The sequence below is a fragment of the Lepidothrix coronata genome, unplaced genomic scaffold (genome assembly GCF_001604755.1).
Source record: "Lepidothrix coronata isolate B3197 unplaced genomic scaffold, Lepidothrix_coronata-1.0 Scaffold201, whole genome shotgun sequence".
Taxonomy (NCBI): domain Eukaryota; kingdom Metazoa; phylum Chordata; class Aves; order Passeriformes; family Pipridae; genus Lepidothrix; species Lepidothrix coronata.
Genome location: NW_016690381.1, coordinates 183,226 through 203,013, shown reverse-complemented (window position 1 = coordinate 203,013; position 19,788 = coordinate 183,226). Strand labels below are relative to the sequence as shown.

General features: G+C 42.7%; 1 protein-coding gene across 9 annotated transcripts in view; it reads right to left on the bottom strand.

Annotated features, from left to right (window-relative positions):
* Nucleotides 1-19,788, bottom strand: part of PTPRT (protein tyrosine phosphatase, receptor type T) — a 281,951-nt gene that overhangs the window by 103,093 nt on the left and 159,070 nt on the right. For all 9 annotated transcript variants that reach the window (XM_017832332.1, XM_017832340.1, XM_017832341.1 and 6 more), the window contains exons 8-9: nt 17,999-18,200; nt 14,497-14,599 (exon numbers count right to left, since the gene is read on the bottom strand). In XM_017832332.1, coding sequence (XP_017687821.1) covers nt 14,497-14,599; nt 17,999-18,200 — 305 coding nt within the window. The remainder of the gene's footprint in view (nt 1-14,496; nt 14,600-17,998; nt 18,201-19,788) is intronic.

Sequence of the window (19,788 nt, the reverse complement as noted above, 5' to 3'; positions counted from 1 at the left end):
AGTTCCAGGCTACCCCATAAATGACATGAGGGATGGTTTCCAAACATCCACAAGCTCTGCTCTCCAGACAGCTCTCCAGGGATTCTCAGATCTGGGCCACAAATCAAATGCTTGCCTTCCTAGAAGGCTGGGGAGCTGACTGCCCCGTGTGCAGCTGCACACTCTGATTAGAAAAGGAGGCCAAAAGTCGGTTCCTCTATACATTTCAAAGGTCTTAGATAGATAAATCCACATCAATTTAATAGAAGCTTTTTAAAGTTTTTGACAGCTCTGTTGTAAATCACTGATAAAAGCACCCACCATAACGGGCCACAGCACAAGTGTTGTCTGCAGAGGAAGAAAAGGTGCCCTTATCACCATCTGCAAGGTAATCTTTTAAATTATGAGTTCTCTATTCAGCCTGGAAAATCAACATTCCAAGTGACAGCCCGTTTCTGTGATGGAGATCTCTCTGTTTGCCTCGGGCTTCTTCTGCCCCTGCTCTTGGTTTCCTTTTGAGGGTGGACTGGGGCAGCACTTGTCCACAAATCCAGACAAGTATTTAATCCAGTCTCAAGTTCTGGATTAGGATGTGCATGAATGTGGGGAGGGAAAGCTGAGTCAGAGCTCTCCATAAAGCATCCACCATCTGGCTGGTGCACTCTGGTGTCCTGCCATGGTACTTACCAACAAGGTGAAACCTTCACTACACCCCGGTAATGGGGGGGTATGAAAAGGAATATGATTTCTTTGTAACCTCACAGTGATCCACTCATCTGAATTATTAAAGATTAAAAGAAACAATGTTTCAGCAGCTTAGTACTCCCTCTGGACCAATCCTGTTACTAAACTTCCATATCATATAAAGATTTAATGTATTTTCATTTAACACATAAATTTATTATCAGCCATTTCTTATTTCCAATAATATTTTCTCCCAGGGAACACAGAGCAGTGGCAATCAGTACAGCTTGATCTTGCATTGCATTTTTCAGCAGACCACTGTGAGCAGGTTCTGTTGTTCATCCTACAGAGAACTGGAACTTCTCACTTCCAGTTCAAATGAACACATCACTGTCAGAATAACTGGCTGACAGGCTACAGGAAATAACACAGTACCAAAGGGTAGTGTTTTTCTTGTTAATAGCTACTTTAATTCAGAGAATGAAGGACAAAAAGGAGCAAATGAAGTAAGGGTTGCACCCCTCCACAGCTGTGCCATCTCAGACTGAAGGCACGTGGGATGGAGCAGCTGACGTGGAGCAAGGCATTGAATTGCCACTCTGGCACCTATTCTTTGGAGGTAACGGATCCACCATGTCCAAAAAGGCTATCCAAAATCGTGAATCAACCCCAAATACTGCCTGATCAACCCACAAGTGTCACTGTTGCACTGAGATGAAGAGAAGGCATCGGGTGCATATGAGCAAGAGCAAAGGTACAACAAGGAGAGGGCCCAACAACCAACTCAGCTTCTTTTCCCTTATTAACAACACAAATATTTTTAAGAAGAATGCTCTGTGCATTGCCAGCACAGTGTTTCAAACCCTCACAAGGGTCACACAGAAGCCCCAGACACCGAGGTGAGGCCTCAACACAACAGCCCTGATACCACTCACCCTGGTTATTTCTTTAAGAGCCATTTTTTTTAATTTAAGTTAAGCCACAGAATCCAGGCTACAGATCCTTAACACCACATTTTTTTTTTTAATTTGGTTTTCCTTTTAACTTATGATCCTGTTAAATTTGTTTGAGCCAATGTTTGTCTATGTCCATGAAGGTTTGTCACGTTTATTCCAACAGTACAGAGCCCTCTCCCAGGATACTGCAATGGGAGAAGGTTTGATGGATTGCCTGACACCCACATTTAGAATTCACATTAGCTATTGAATGTGCATATGCTTGTTTTATAGCCAAGCTGGTTTCAGTGATGCAAACTGAGACAGAAGAGTAGCATCTTTATTTTCTCTTCCTTAGAGATATCAAAATAAAAGCCTGAATTCTACCACACGGAAAATAAGAAATAAAAGAATGGCAAATTTGAAGAAAAGTACTCTGCATAGCTTACCCTAAAAAAATTGTAAATTAAATTGTAAGTAAGATCCTTCTCACAATCTGCCTCCAGCCCTCCTATGAACCTGCACACAGAGAATTTTGGAAAAAATTCAAACAAAACCCACTAAAGTCTAAGAAAGCTTTACATAATATAAATTCTACTAGAATTTACAAGAACTAAAAGGATAACTGCCATAAACCCTGATGCTGAGACTCACTGCTCTGAGCACACACTGCAGCACAGCTTTCCTTTGGCTAGAAGGGTCAGTATTTCCTGGCCAGGCACCTCCTGTAATCCCATAATCAAACATTCAGGCATCCAAGAAACGACTCCACAGGCAGTTCCCAAGTTCATAAAGTTTTCTGGGTTCAAACAGGTGCCAGTATGTTCCTGAGAACTGAGCTACTGACTTCACATGTTCAAAACGTCACCCTTAGAATCTCCAAGAGCACCTTTAATCAGAAGCTCTGAAAACTAATCTACAAAACATAATGAGCTGCATTTCACAGCCCCCCAGGATGTACAGACAGGACCCAGTGCACTGTTGTTCTCTGTCTATTTAAGAACTGATTCCAAACCCATTAAAAGCAATTAAAGATTGCTCCTATTTCCATTTCACTCTGGAACAGCTTCATGCAGAATACAATATGCTGAAGTGAAGGTTTGCTTTCAATGAACAGTTTTATGCTGAGAAGAGGCAAAAAAGGAGATTGTTCTATGATGTCATCTTCTAGAATATGCTTGGCTACTTCAAAGACTCAAAAACTTGTCCATTATGAATACTGGGCTGCAGTGTTATCAATCAGCTTGCTCACATCTGCAAAGCATTCACAAAAATAAAGCCTCTAATAGTGATGCTACTTGAGGAAATGGTCTTTCATATTGCAAAGTTATTCACACCAGAGCCTTCATTTTGCAGTTATTTTTGCGTGTTCTTATAACATTCATTTAAATTAAACAACTCTTACACTGCATTCACTGAAGTTGAAGAATACCAAAAAAATACTCAGCCAAATTTGTAAAAAATGGCAGAGAAAGAAGAGATGGTAATTACTGCCATTGCTATGAAAAAAAAAGCTGCTGAGATAGAGCCAATAATAATGAAATCCATTTAATAATCAAGAAGAGTCTCTTCACATTTTCTTCCACTCTCACGTTCAGCTCAATACTCCAGATTTACTTCCAAGTAAATCCAAGAAACAAAAGGTTGTGATTTCACACTTGGGCAGCACTGTTTGGAATCAGAGTTCTCACAGGGGCATTCTTGTGTCACTAAAATCTCGAGCTTTGTTAAATTTCTATAGTGATTGAAATGGGCCCCAGAAAAAGCAAGGCAGTTTAGTGGCTGTGTGCTCCCTGTAGGGAAGAGGGAGATGGTCCCTTGTCCTCCCCAGCCAGGCCCAGTGACTGTGATGAGCTCCCTGTGGGACAGGCAGTGGCATCTACTGAAGGTGCTGTGCACTGTCAAGCTTAAAAAAAAAACAACAGCAAAACCAAATAAAATATTTGTTTTTGCAGCAAAGCATCCTGCCAGTGTCACTATATCAAATGCTCTCTTTGGCCAGAATACTTTGTCTGAAATTTCTTTGCAGTCTTAATGCAGCATCCCATACAATTGAGAAATGAGAACTCTGTTAGAAGGTAGTGGAGTTTTTTTTGTTTGTTTGTGGATTGTTTGGAGGTTTTGTTTTGTTTTGGGTTTTTTTTGGTGGTGGTGGTTGGATGATTTTTTTTTTTTTTTGGTAAAAGAAGTGCCAACATAGTGTCAAATGTAATGTCCCATGGCCTCAGATCCTGGGTGGGCAGACTTTTATCCTGACAGACCCCTGAGGTCCAATACACCATTATCCCACCATTCCAGATATATAAACACTGGCATGGAGAACGTGCAATGAGTGACTTGCCTGGTATCACAATATCACTTATATGCAAACAAATCTCCACTTTCTTGTCCACTGTTCCTACATCCACCCACCAGCCAATATGTCCTGTCTAGTGGAGTCTGGAGTATCCAGTCTGAGCACATGTGACTCCTGCAAAGTCTTTCAAAAAGGGAAAAATAAGAGAAAAATGTTACTCCTGGGCGTCACTTGAGATGTGACCTGCAGGGATGAGGGAGGAGCAGACAGTGCTGGGAAAGAGGAGCTCTGGAGACTCTCTCTGGCATAAAACTGCACCACACAAAAGATGCAAGATTGTCAAACTCCCATGAACCAGTAACAATGCTGTGCCAGTAAGGAGGTATAATTACAGTTTAAATAATGGAGCTCTGAGCAACCTGGGCTAGTGGAAGGTGTCCTTGCCCATGGAAGGGGGTTGGAATGAGATGAACTTTAAGGTCTCTTCCAACCCAAACCATTCTGTGATTCTATAAGTGCACATCTAAACATCTGTATGGGTACCTACACATAAATACATCTACTAAAATCAGTGCTTCCAACCTCATAATGTTCCACCCAACATGACTCTGCTCTGAGTGGAGAGGCCACGTCTTTCCAAGGAAGGACAGCTAGGGAAAGATAACTAAAAATGTCAATATTCCCACAGACCATCTAGACCATCACCACAGCACCTGTCCACAGCCCACAGAAATGTGGTAACACACACAAAACCTAAGCGGTTGTCAAAAAGACAACTGTGTTCAGTCAGTAGTCACTGAACATAAAGAAGGATTTGTGTACTTAAATGGCCATTTTTCCCAGCTGTATCATTTGGTCTAATAAAAGATGCTGTCCATACTCACAAAATTACCTCCTCTCCATCCCACACCACCACAAAACTGCTGCTGCATCTGTTTACTCGTATCAGACGTGCATCGTTCTCTTAAATGCTTTAAATTCGCTATTTAATCTTCTGGGAAATAAAAATTAGAAAAAAATAATATAAAGAACCAGAGGGCCTTTGAAAGCTCTGTGTTCCATTATCTCAACCATCTCCATAAGCCTGACCTGGCTTGCAACCCAGATTAGACATAATAGCTGCTCCCCAGTGGAACTGGCCCAGTCTCTGTCTCTCCAGTTCAATACTATCTCGTGCTGGCAGATTAAAGATAATGAGTGCAGACAGATACAGCTTTCCCTGCAACAGCAGCTAATGTTAGTGGCTTTGGAGGTGTTTTTTCCCTCCTGAGCCACCTGCCATCTGTTTAATCTACAAGAAAAAAAACGACCCAACCTCTTTTTTGTTGATGTCGCTTCGCATTAAACAGGCGTCGCTGAGTGAGGCCTTGTCTCATCCTCAGTGAGTGCTAGTTTAGCACCAGGAGGATGTTTCAAGGACAAGAAGAGCCAAAGTGGTTCTTGAACAACCTGCAGGACGAGAAGGACAGACCCTTTCTGGGACCGTCCAGCACCTTCTGCCCCATCCTTCATAAAAGCCGTGATTTGGACAGGAGGATGGCTGCATTTGCATATATTCTCAGTCTGAATTAATTTGGGTATTTCCAATGGCTTCCATGAAATTAGGTCCATTTGGATGTAGAGATAATCTAGTTGGGAATTCAAAGCTTCCTCTGCCTTTTCCACAACCACAGCTACAAGACTGTGCAGGGAAAACCCACACAGAAGAATGTGATGCCTTTCTTAAAAGAGAACACTTCAAAAACCTTTTTGTTGGTGTCACGTCTGATTTTTCTTTTTTAAATTAAAAAGCTAAGAAAAACACAAGAAAGAAAGAGGGAACCTGCTCTGCTTCCAACCTTCAGATAAACTTCATTACCACACAAGGCCCATACAGTCAGGCAACTCCTCACAGTCTGTCATGGATGTGCAGTGATGATGAGCTCTCCTGGGGAAGGGTAACACAGACCTGCAGCACCTGAAGCTGCAGGAGTGTATCCAACAGCTTCTTTCCACCTTTTCTGGACACTTTTTCCTTCTCAGAAAGTGCTTCTGACACCAGAGAGAGCTCAGAAATGGCACCTTCACTACAAACACCAATCGAAAATGAGGATGGAGAAAAGGGAATGGGAAAGTCCCAAGGACAAGGATTCCCTGCAGCAATTCAAAGCTGGTCTGTCATCATCCCATCACACCTCTTACCCCCTCCAGAGAAAGAATGGGTCAGACTTAAACATTGGGAGATTGTATCTGATGATCCTGTAGTTCACCAAGGCCCTTCAAAACTAAGCAGATTTTTTTACACAAGAGGAAACATTACACGTAGGATGTATCCTTTGGCACAAAAAACCCCTCAACCTGCATCAACATCAGCTCCTGTAGTTCCTTAGGGATCTGTCAAGGTGGGTCAAAAGGGAAGTCAGCACTGCCTCCTCTTCTGTGTAATACTCCACCTTCTGCCTCTGTCCTCGCCTCCCTCTTTTGCACCACGACTCCTTTGAATTACACCGGTATTTCCCCTTCCTTTTGCACAGAAAGTAAATCCTTCACCATTCCCAGGTCTGCCTCTTGCTTTGGAAAAGCGCTTGTGCAAGGAAAACTGAAGTTACAGAGACGCAGAATAACATCAGGGCTGCAGAGGTTCATTCCTGAGGATTGTCTGGCTGCATTTATGATAATCCCTTCATTCCATCTGCAGCCCACGCCCTGGTGCAGCAACCCCCTTTTCCAGTTCCAAGAAATTATGCATTCATTATGGAGGAAATTAACACCTCAAAGCAAACTATAATTAGGAATTCTTCAATTCAGTTTATGCTTTTTCAATTAGCCCCTCTATAATTTTAATCACGGGAGCATTAACATGTTTCCGGAATTTATATACCTGTGGTATAATTAAATCCTGAAATGCCTTAGTCTGCAACAACAAAGCAGAGCTTAGTCATCTTCCCTTCTAGTGACTTTTTCTGTTATTATAGACACACCAAAGGGCACCTGGGAGTGTAAACATCACCACATGCAGCAGAGAGGAGCCCACTTGTCCTCTGAACTCATCGTCCTCACTCCTGGTGGAGGGACTGCTGGCTGGGGGGTGGCCTTTTGCCAGGGACTTGTGCTCAGACTCATCCCACCTCATTTTAAGTCCCTTAAGGAGCTGCTTCAATTAGGTCAATCACCCTTGGTGCTCCACCAGAAGAGCCAAGGTGCTTCCTGGGGGCTGCTCCAACCCCAAACAGCTCTGGCCAGGCTCAGCCTGTCCCACTGAAGGGTCTCATCCAAGGGTTGAGAGTTTCTCCTTTTTGGAATCTTTTACATTGTTTGTTATTATCTTTCCATTCAGTGACAGCAAGGAAGGGGCATACTGGCTCTGGGAGCTGTGAAGAAAAGAAATGTCTTGGGGAAAAACCCCTCAAACTGGCAACTGTGGGTATTTTCTCCTGCTCCCTCATCTTACTGGTTGACAGCTTGATGTGAGAAAATGGCCATCAATTTGTGAGTCTCAGCTTAAAGTTCAGACTTCATTAACCTTTTGATTGCTGGAATTAAATCTGACAGTTTACATGGTCAGCACAAAAGATTTATGCAAAAATATTCCTTCCCCCACTCAAGTATCCTCCAGCCACACATAAAAAGTGTTAGCAAAAAGCCTCACTGTAGTACTAATAAAATGCTGCTTGACACAAAAGAATTGGCTGCATGTGTAATTTGATTGTTAAAGTATTATCATGAAAACATACTCAAATTTTATGGCTTTCCTCTCCCATTTCTGTCCACTGCAAAGCTCTCTGGGGAATGGTCACAGACACAGCAGGTCACCCAGGCTCCCACATCAGCTGTGCTTCTGAGGGCTGATAAATGGCCAAAGGCAGTTCTGTGACTTTTTAAGGGACACAGTTCTCAGTTGAACAGTTTTCTGTTCCAGTAAGAAAATGCATTTCCTGTACCAGATGAAACAATTGACCCCAAATGCCCTTTATCCTCACTTTTTAGGACTAAAACCTGGCTCTTTGGGGGAACTAAGAAAACCTTGGAACCCCCATTCCATAAATCATGCTGTGGTACATGAAAGACTACAAATATTCCTTCCTGAAACTTATGGTTGTCAACCTGCATCCTGATGCATCCCTGTATCTCCTGACACAACAGGCAAAGCACTTCTAATATTCAGAATAATTTCAAGTCCTACTGAAGCCATTATGGATGATCCCTGGAAGTGTCCAAGGCCAGGTTGGACAGGGCTTGGAGCAACTTGGGATGGTGGAAGGTGTCCCTGCCCCTGGCAGGGGGTTAAAATGAGATGGTGTTTAAGGTCCTTTCCAACCCAAACCATTCTAGGACTGCATTTAATACCACAACTTGACAGGTCCAGCTGAAATGGAAGTGCAGGCTCTGGCCTGCAGGGCTCTGGCCAAACTAACCAGAGTTTGGGCACATCAATGAGGTCAAACCTGTGAGTGCTTCTGTGCAACCCTATTCTGTTCTTTTTTTGGTGTAACAAACATCATGCTGGTCCTCACAGCTGCCATTATTCCACCCAAATTCTCATTTTCATTCTTTCTCGTTCTCATTTTTGTTCTCTTACACTTGCACACGGTTAAAGAAAAAGCAGATCTGGTTTATCTCTAAGAAGAAAGAAACTCCCTCATTTACCTTCAAACCCTGAGCTAAATTGAAGGCAGAACGCCAGGCAAGAGAAACCCAGCTTGAATGATTTCAGAACAATATCCCTGAGGTATATTATGGGAGATGTTAATTAATACAGATAATTAGGCTTATAATATCAGAAGCCTAGATTGATAATCTCATTCCTCATTAAATACAACCAAATTAAAAGATCCAATGTGACGACTATTTTGCCCTGTATTCAATCAACCCACTCGTGTGATGCAGACATCTGAATGTGAGCTTAGAAAAGGCAGGCCAGGAATTTGATTTTCCAGGTACTAAGAAGATGCCTATCAAGGCAATCCAACTTTCAGAATCAGGCAAGATAATTTCAGCATTAAACCCCTTTTTATTGTTTTGCTTGCTCCTTGACTCCAGTCTTTATTTTGGAACACAAGGTACGCTGTGTGGGAGTTTTAAGAACAAGCAATTGCCACCCTTTTCGTGGCATTAATGAATTAATTATCAGCACAAATGCCTGAGGCAAGCTCATGTGATTCCACTGAGAGGCTGCAAAGCAGTGAGCTGAACAGCACTGCTCCCTGTACAGTGATGGAGATCTATACACCAAAGCCACCAGCTCCAAAACAGAACAAAAACCTCAGCAAATATTGTGAATTTAGAGTTTTTCCCCACGGAATCGAGGTCACTAGGCCTGCAAACCACTCTTTTGTAAGGATGGAAAGAACTACTGTGCAGGAAAAGCAAAATCAGACTAAGGATGCCAGCGAGAGGGATGGAGGAAAAGTAACTGAGGATGAAAAGATGATGCCCAAAATCACAAAAAAAAAAGAAAGAAGGAGTTATCTGGAGATTAAATTTATAGCCTGTGGCTCCACACGCTCTCAATTTCTGCTTTGTTGCAGATGGAAATGAAAGGCAAGTGTTAGCTAGTCAAAATCTCAGTTCTCCAACATAAAATGGAAGGAAAACCACTGCCCTCCATCACAGGGAATTTTCATTTGTTACTGACTGCAGGGATACTTAGGTACGAACACATCCTACAAGATTGTTTCCTGGGAGAACAGCTTGGGCATAAAACCAGAAAAAACATTGTTCTTATGTGTTCTGTTAAATAACACTACAGATGTTTTCTCTTGGTATGTTCAACATCATGGACACCAAAAATTACCTTTATTTCATGCTTAAAAGACCAAGACTCAGATGTTGATACTTAAGAGTACATGAGGCTCAGTCCATATAAATTAATTTCTCCTCCTGGCTGAGTGTTGATATGAAAATATTCATTTGACCTTCGCCCAGTACTTCTAAATATATTTTAAATCTTCAATCTCCATTCTCTTATTTGGATTTACTTCATTCCTTTCAGATGTACATTAATAAAATAAGCCATCCTTCCTCACAAAAATGATTGCAAGTATCTGACCATTGCATGCATTCACAATAAATGATCCTACCTGAATATATTTCTCCAGGATCACTTACACATGATACTTACACTGCAAATATATATATATATATATATATATATACATATAAATATCAAATATATATATTCTACCCCACCCCAAAAAAATATATCTGCAAAAAGGCAAGATCAAAGGTCAAACAAGATTGTTCCAATTATACTGTTTTATAATTATACTGTATATAATATATATATATAGTGTATATAATATACAATTATACTGCAGTATAATTCCAATTATATTACACAGTGCAGGGATCAGGTGCCTAAAGACTGTCCTGTACCTGGGTGCTGGCAGCACACAAAAGAACACCACAGATTGTTTACTGACACATCTCTGAGAACTGCAGGAAGATGAGGAGATTAAATCCATCTTCTTCCAACAGAAAAGTTCTCTGCTGTCTGAAACCCCCCCAAACATAACTGCAGGCTGTTCTCTAACATCCTCCTACAGTGTCCTACAAACACTCAGAGCAGGGTATGGGCACGGCAATCCCACCTGTGGGCAGCATTTATGCCAACTCTGAAATCCTCTAAACTAATACCTGCTCTGGAAATTTGATTTTCTCCATAATAGCAGTAGAGGTAGACTGATAGAAGCAACGGTGTATTAATAAACCAGATGGACTTTCAAATATCCAACACCCAAAAACCAGCCCAGTGGACAAGTAGTGTGGATAAACCCCCTCACAGTGGTATTTCCAAGCAGTGAGTGGGATATAAAGCCTCAAACAGAGGTCTAAAGATGTCATATGTGAATGATCTATGCAGGACTGACTCAGCCCTCCCGACAATAACACATTCAAAGGCAGAAATATCCTCAAAATCACATTGGAGATTTTCAGGAAAGAGCTGAGGAGTAAAGACTGAGAACACTTGCATTCTTCCTTGCTCTTGTGAATGCATTATAGATGAATGTCAGCCCTCAGCATATCAATCACAGCACCATTCACGGGGTTTAGACTGATCTAAGAACACCTAAAAGTTATTTTTAAAGGGCAATGGGGAGTCAAGCTCTGTGGGTTATACCACGAAAAGTAAAGGCACCAATGCAATGCCTGTGCCACAAGGGAGAACATTTCTGCTTGCTGAGGCTTCACCTCTCTTCTGACTATAGGACAAAATAGATCAAAGAATATCTAAGTTTATATTAATGCTATTAGTTCATATGAAAGTGTCTTCACTGTTACCCACAGATCATTAACAATGCCGAGTTCACGGTCGTTACTTTTATAAACAACCACATTTAAATTATTTATCACGAGCACTGGGGAACATTCTAATGCTCAAAGTGACTTTGGAGTTGGTGTGCCTGCTTTTCAAATGAATATAATGAATTTTTTCAAACGAATTTTTTCAAAATCCAACGAATCTCATTTTAAATATCCTACAGTATTACTCTAAAAACGTTCTTGCAGACCATGCTCCATCTCTGTGCTACAGCAGAAGGAAATAACTCAAGAAAAAGTTACTTAACTATCTTTTATGGATGGATACTACCTTAGAGTCACACCCCTACATCACTCCAACTCACCAGCCCACAACAGAGATTGCTCAGACATTGCCCTAAATCTCTGCTTGTCTTAATGCCTTCAGTACCTGAGCACAGGATGGCATCACATCCTTGAGGGGCTCTAAGCCACTTAAGTTTGTGGCAGACTTTTAAAGCACATTTTTTTTAATCACATTTAATAGACATGACTGGAAAATACCACACTTGTGAAAGAGAAATAAACCATGTACAACCAAAAGGCAGAACAATTGGGCAGACAAAAACAAAGAAGATGTATTTGAGCTCAGCTTGAATACAATTAAAAACATTGAAGAGAATAAACCACCACCTCACTCTTGTGTAATTAAGAGTGTCCCAAGCAGTTCACAATATGTTATTCATGTGTTATTCCTGCAATGTGCTGGGTGCTGTTGACATTCCTTACTCTGAGGGAATGTTACCTGCTTCTGCACAGGTATTTTGAGAGAATCTCACAAATGGGAGTGTGCAGAACAGACTGGAAGAAAAGGGAACAGGTTGGGAAAATAAAGGTTGGAATAACTGGATTTGTCAAGGCCAGACTAGGAACAGTCTGGATGGTTACACAGAGGAAGGTATTCCAGCATTCTCAGGCTGTCATATTTAATAAAAAGCTAAAATTCCCCCTCCCCTTTACTCCCCCTGCCTGTCCTGGTTTCCATTCACACATCTGTAAGTCAATAAAATGGACTCATAATAGGAAATAATTTTATCACTTAGATGTGGCATGTAAATATTGCCCTCTCTGCAAACATGTGTATAATGGGCTACGATGCAATTAAAGAAACCTGAGTGAAAATTTATAAAAAATCTCTACCAATTTTATATACAGATGCATTTGCAATTTTATATACAGATGCAAAGGCATTATTCACTGAATGCAGTTAAACTGCAGTAAATCGACTTTGAGAAAAATCACAAGACTTTTCAATAAAAAGACAAAATAGCAACACTGTTAAGACAGCAGGTGGTAAAACGAGATACAGGAATGTTCCCCCATATAAAGAAATAAAACAAAACAGAGCTGTGTGATTTTACTGCTCTTTTCCAGCAGAAAAACATCCCTAAAGGACTCAGAAAATAGGCTCCTAAATTTGCTCATATGGAGTAGCAGAGATTGAAAGGGAAACTTTGAAATACATTACTCAGAAAAGCTAGAGAATGGATGGTGCAAGTCTTAAAGAGCAGACTTTTTTCCTGAGCCTGTCAATGCAATCTGGGGGAAAGCTGTGACACAGGCTGGACCACCAAGCCATGTAGGATATTTCATTAAATCCAGCAGTTTACCTCTGAGCAATCTGCTCCTGAATACATCCTTCAAAAGCACTAAGAACCTGTCAGTGAGGCACAGAAGCCCAGGTCACTTGGAAAGAAGGAACTAAAGGTTTTTTAAAATACCAGGCATGGAAAAAGCTTCCAAGGTCTCTTGTGAAAACTGGAGGTAAAAGCCTGAAGATCCCCCAGGGAGGTAATGGATACCTGCTGGATACCACTGCAAAGCAGGACCCACTGCTTTTCTAAGTGATTCCAGTTGCTGCTCTCAGCTGAGGAGCCTGGCAGGAGGAGTGGCAGGATGAGGGGAAGGATGAATGGCCAACTGGCACTTCTGCCAGTGACAGATAAAGCAGTGCCAGCTCACAAGGGAACTTTGCTCATCTGTGCTGGTGCCTTTCTCCATGTACAAATCCACCCCGATGGAAGAGAGCGACGAAGTACAGACCTCTAAGCCATGTTCCACAGTCAGGGAGTGACCTGCAGTGGAGTGTCCCAGTCCAGCATCTCATCACTAAGAGCAGGGCCCAGCTCAGAGCCAGCCAGAAATGTTTTTTCTATTCCACAGGTTCCTGGGCAGCTCCCTGTCCCCAGATGACCAGGGAAGTGACTGCACCCCTGTACTGGGCACTGGTGAGGCTGCACCTTGAGTGCTGTGTCCAGTTCTGGGCCCCTCACTGTGAGAAAGACATTGAGGGGCTAGAGAGAGTCCAGAGAAGGGAATGGAGCTGGGGAAGGGGTTGGAGCACTGGAAGCTGCTGAGGGAGCTGGGGGGGCTCAGCCTGGAGAAAAGGAGGCTCAGGGGGGACTTTCTCGCTCTCTGCAACTCCCTGACAGGAGAGGGGAGCCAGATGGTGGTCATGCTCTGCTCCCAGGACACAGGGATAGACAAGAGGAAATGGTCTCAAGCTGCACCAGGGGAGGCTCAAGTTGGATATCAGGAAGAATTTCTTCATGGAAAGGGTTGTCAAGCACTGGAACAGGCTGCCCAGGGAGGCTGTGCAGTCCCCACCCCTGAAGGTGTCCAAGGAACGACTGGATGTGGCACTCACTGCTCTGGTCTAGTTTACAAAGTGGTGATTGGTGAAAGCTTTTTCAACTTAAATGATTCTGTGGTTGTGTAATTCTGTAAATCCCCTGCTCTGTCAGCAGGACCTGCTTGCCTACACTAGCAAAGCCTCACTAAATCAGAACTCCTCTTCTCTGCACCAGATTCATTCCTTCACTGTACCACCAGCCCAGCAGCACCAGCTGGATTATGTGTGTGAGAAGTGAGGTCAGACCCAGAAACTGCACAAATGCATCTGCAAGCATTGAAGACAGTTCAGGCATTCCTACAGTACTTCCAGGCAGGCCTTGTTCACCATGGAAGAGAGGGCAGGATGAAGACCTGGAGCCTCCTCCACCTTCCCACGGCACCACTCAGTACCCAGCCCCACGTCCTGCTGTGCTCCAGCCCTGAAGAGGCATCTGAAGTGCTGCTGAGAGGGTAATAACCCTGCACAGTGCCAGCAGCACTCCTTCCTGGAGGTTAACAGCAGGAGGCAAGGAGGCTGAGGCGTTTATAAAAGGAGACTGTGAAAGGCAGAATCAACAGCCGACTTGGCCTTTTAGTCAGCGCTGGCTTTCAGCAGCTCCATTATCAGAGGAGAACGAGAGAGGCGTGAGGGAAGCCTGGGGAGGAAGGAGATGGGGGGGGAGCTGTGAAGAGAGAAGACAAAACACCCACCTGACAGGTGCTCCCCGGGACTGAGCAGGCTTCAGCATCACGGTGATGGTGGTGTCGGTCTCGTTCAGGGGCGAGTCCGTGTCGTACTCCGGCATCGAGGGCGCTGCAGCAGAGCAGGGACACGTTAGGAACACACCACTCACTCACTTGGGTTAACACTTCCTGGAGACCATTTCACATTTCTCAAATGAAATATCAAAACACTCCCGGGTGTTACGACCAGACTTATCAAAACTGCTTAAATATTTGGACACTCTTTTTCTCCTTAAATTAAACGGGAATTTGCCCCCCCCCCCGATCTTCAAGTTGGCTTTGAAAATCTTCAAGGTGGTTCTGAATTTTTAAGACTTAGTAATGCTTTGAGGTGGGATCATTCCTTCCATTTTATAGGGGAAGAAAGAAAAACGGACATGATAAAAAAAAAACACTCAAGATGAGTGAGTCAGTGGCAGAGCTGAGGAAAGCACCCAGGAATCCTGAATCTTTTCTGGTCAGTGGATTAGCCTTCTCACATCTTAAGAGTTCTTAATACAGAGACTTAAGCTGTGCCCCCTTGATTAGCTGGAGGGTGTGTTATGGAGCACAAAAGATGAAAAGAGAGCAGCACAAATTAGCCAGGTTATTTTTGCACCCAAACCCATGACATTTTACCCCAGTGCTTTAGTGATGCTGACTCAACAGGCAGCTGCACAGATTCCAGGGCTGCCCTCAGGCAGTTCCCAGCCATTGCATCCCCATCCCTTCCCTGTTTTCCAAAGCAATACAGAAACCCAAGGAATATTCACACTCAGCCAAACTTTAGTTTCTACTCCTGCTTTGTTATCTTCTCTTAGGATCATTCCATGAAAGTAGAAGTTTTCCTTAGGAAACATATTTTACTTATTACTTTTTCCTTCCTGTTTGGGACAAATTCATCTATTTGGGACAAATTTTACTGTGTAAGAACTGAAGAGATCACGAGGTCAGAGCAGTATCAAATCTGTTCCAAAGATGCAAGTTTGGTTCAAGTATCTTTAAAGTACAAAGCAAACAGAAGACTTCACACAAATAGTTCACCTGTAACTCACAAAGGCAGGCTGCACTGTGGGGGATCCCATATTTAATCCTCTCATGGTGATTTCCACTGTAATCCTGTTTACAATCAGGATTTTTATCTAAATGCCTGAAAACTGTCAAGAGTGGGACTGCTATTATCAGCTCAGCTACTGACTTCCCTGTCAATAAGCCAGGGAAGAATGAATGCCAACTCCTTCAGGAGGATTTCTCTGAAATAAGGTGCTCTGCATCAAGGAGAAGCAGTGAGACATTTAAAGAAGACACATATCACCAGTGGTCTTCTGTACTAGAGATCACCACAGATGCTGGAGATCACAGACTGATTTGGGTTGGAAGGGAACTCAAAGATCCTTTTGTTCCAACCCCCTGCCATGGGCAGGGACACCTTCCACCATCCCAGGTTGCTCCAAGCCCTGTCCAACCTGGCCTGGGACACTCCCAGGGATGGGGCAGCCACTGCCTGGAGGTGGCAAGGCCAGTTTGGACACCACAACAAGGCTGGGCTCTGCCTTTGCAGCCTCCACAATTCTGCTCTGAAGCTTCTGCCCCAAGTGCAGCACTGCACTGGTGCCACTGAATTGTTTCTGGATTAGCTGTTGGCTACCTTGGACACCTCTCAGACCTGTTCAGTCACCCACTGTGTGATCGCTGCACCTGCCACAGACAATAATAATCTTACTGTCAGACACTATATAGCTGAAAAGTAAATGGAAGAAATAGGTCTTGCCAGGCCCAGCTCAGGGTATGGAGTATAAATAATCCAGGGATCCTGGTCTGTGCTAGTCACAGGACAGCAGAATAAGATACAGTAGTTTTCTTGTGTGCTCCACACAAAACAGGTGTGTGGCACCTCACTCAACCCACAATTGGCAGAGATGTCCCTAAAATAGCAAGCCCTGCTCATCAGATGAATGAATGCCTGTTTTCCTGCCCAAAGAAAAGTCCTGAGGAATTCTGCTATTCAGTTTGAGATGCAAACAAATGTGTCCACCCATATAAACAAATATGCTCACACATTGCTACAGCACAGACGTCTTTTCATTTTCAAACACGTCCAGACTTACAAGGACATTCCAGTCAGTGCAAAAATCCTTCTTCTCCCAAATAACCTTGAGACTGCCTTTTAGAGCAAGTTTAACAGTCATTTCCAAATCACTTGGAAAATGCAAATGTCACAAACTTGACCATGCAATGAGATAATCCAATGTCAGAGACTATCCTAATGCTTGCATGGAGTTTGCACCCAACTATTGTGACCCAGGTATTCCAAAGCTGGCAGGAAAAAAAGACAATAAACCAAGTGTGCATACAGGTAGCAGTCATGCAGGCTTCCAACACAACTTGAGCACTTATGATGGAATAATAAAATTCAAAGAAAGAGAATCAGAGGGGAAAAGCACTACCATTGTTGAGCTATTTTACTGCTCTGGTCACAAAGGAATAGAGTGCACACAGTGCTGTCCCTTCACAGCAGGGCTGAACCCCAACAGTCCATGCAGCTCTTTGGACACTTAATGGCTTTACTTCAAGTAATTTAGGGCTTTTGGACTAAATGTTAAGGGTTCAAACCCTGCAGATGGCCAGCAGAAGAAGGGGATGCATTTTACTGCCTTTGAGTTTACCCTGTCACTTATTGCTCACAATTTGCTTTTATTAACCAATTTTGAAAAAGGGCAGTGGAAAACACAGGCTGTTGTGCCCTCTTTCCTACAGCACTCAGCTCTAATTTTAAGCATTCCAAGTGTCCTGAATGTCCCAAATGTTTATTTTGGCTTTACTGAAAAAAAAAAAAAAAACCAGTTAAGGTAGTTCAAAAAAATGTCAGCGCTTCTCTCTGTTAGAAAAGCTATTTTAGTGCAATCAACTAAATGTTAAAATTAAAATCTACATATATCTGCCCAATATCACCTCTACCATCCCTTTTTTGATAACTAGCTTAAGTCTCTTTGTTTTTTCACATGTTCTCTTTGCAATGCCTCCTTATTTTAGTGCCTTTCATATTCTTGTCTGCCTACCTCAAGCCCTCCCTCTGCTCTTACTCATAAAAACCCCAATGAAAACAGCTTTCCTCCTTTAATTTTAGTCTCTCTGCACTATTAATTCCATTACTTCATTACATCCATCTTGGTGCATTCTGAAAATAAAAACCACATTACTGAAGGAGCTTCCCCATCCAGGCAGATAATGCTGACAATAATTATTACAGAGGTAGTTCATTTGTACAGCTAATGATGATTCTCATTTAAAACACTCCACAAAAACATTCATGGCTATTTAAGATACCCACAAATTAACCACTGCATTTGTTACCAGATCAAACACAGGTTTAAAAATCTGCCCTATGAAATTGGGAGAGACACTGAGCTGAATATTTTTTATTGTTTTATGCACCAGCTTTAGATCTAAAGAACAAAGCGGTTTATTTTTTATTTCTTCAAAGCAGTACCTGAAATTTTAGTTGCAATCCGAGTGGTGATGGGTGGCCCAAAGCCCTTGACTGTGCTGGCTTTGATGGTGAAGGAATATGTGGTCCCAGGGTATAATCCTACAAACAGGTGGTGGGTCTCATTCCTCAGCTTGAAGACTTTCCCCCTTTGGCTGGACAGGTCAGCACTGGGATCCAGGGACCCAACGGCCTTGTATGTAATCTGCAAATGAAGAACAAGGAAAGGAAGGTGATAAGGGGCCCATTTTTGCTCCCCTGTTTGCCATCTCTTGAAATCAGACGTTGAAAACACAAGGGCAGGGATAATTTCAGTATCTCTGCTGAGCGGCTCTGTATTTGCATCCCAACGTGGCAATTTTACTTAGGGAAAAACTAATCTTTTCTCTCCACTCAAACCTCAGCATGGGCTGATCTACAACAAAAGATGCAATGAACTGCTTTTTTATTCCAAATCTCAGAACTTCTGTAGTCAAATCAGAGCACACAGCACGACCGGCACAATTACCAGGAGAATTTCCCACACAATCCCCCACAGCATCTGAAAACCCTCGGTGCAAACATGGATAAGTTTTCCTTTGGAAAATCATCTTTAGCACATTTTCTTTTGGCAAATCATCTTCTCATAAGGCAGCTGAAAACAATGGCAGCAGCAAAGGCTTTGTAAGTCTTTTCCTGTGCTGAGAGAACACGCCGAAATGAAATTGTACATTTAAATGAAATAAATATAACCAAGTCTTTAGATAAAAGCCCTTCTTTTTGCCTTTATTGTAAAGCCAGCCACTGACATCCTTTCCCTCCCCTCACTCTGAGCCTCGGAGTGCAGATTTACATGTGGTTTACACCTGAGAGAATAAGCCAGGAGGGTTCTGGACCTGGAGAGGTGTCAGGAATACACCTGTAGCTGGTGCCAGCACACCTGGAGAGGAATCCACACTGCAAACACGCCTTTGAAATCCTGCTCCAGCTCCATCATCCCACCCATGGAAACCCCCTGGATATACAGACACTTGCAAGCAAAACTCATGACTTATTTACCAGCCAATTCCTTGCCTGCCTTCCAAATTCAATCCAAAGGCAGCTCAGTTTCAGTAGAGCTGTCAATATAATACACTGTGCTCTGCTGCTCTCCTAACCTTTCCTGAGATTATGGGATCCTCACTTATTTGTAATGAAACACTATGAATAAATCAATGTATGTTAATACATGAAGTCTTCAATTTTTTATGAAGGTCTCCACAAGAATCTAATTCCCAGCTTTGCTTGAAAGAGCCTTTGAAAATTTTTAAAGTCGCTTGTCTCGTGACAGGAGGAAAATGTTGCATTTTCAGGAAAAATAAATACCCGATGTTTAAAAAAGGGAGGTTTTAATAATAGCAGGATAAATAAGAGACTGATGGTGCCAGCACAGTCAGATGGTGAAGGAACTACAAAGGATAAAGGACAGGCACATTCCCAACAGCAGAGGAGGGACAGAACACAGAGCCCAGGAGCCTCCCAGTTGGACAGGAATCACACACTCAGGAGGAGCACAGAGGATTCAAATCCTCTGCAAAATTTGGCTACACGAGTCCAAATTCTGCATAAAATGTAAACCAAGTCAACAGTACAAGTTCAAGTCTACAGGAAGCGATCAAAAAAGGCTTTACATGTTTAATTTCCAGATGTTCAGTGATATATAATTGTTGTGATAGACCATGGGGAATCAAATAAGAACAGATCACTGTAAGAAATACAGTGACCAGTTCTTGCTCTCAGCAGAGTCAGCCTCGAGCTCTTCTCTGCCTCCCTCA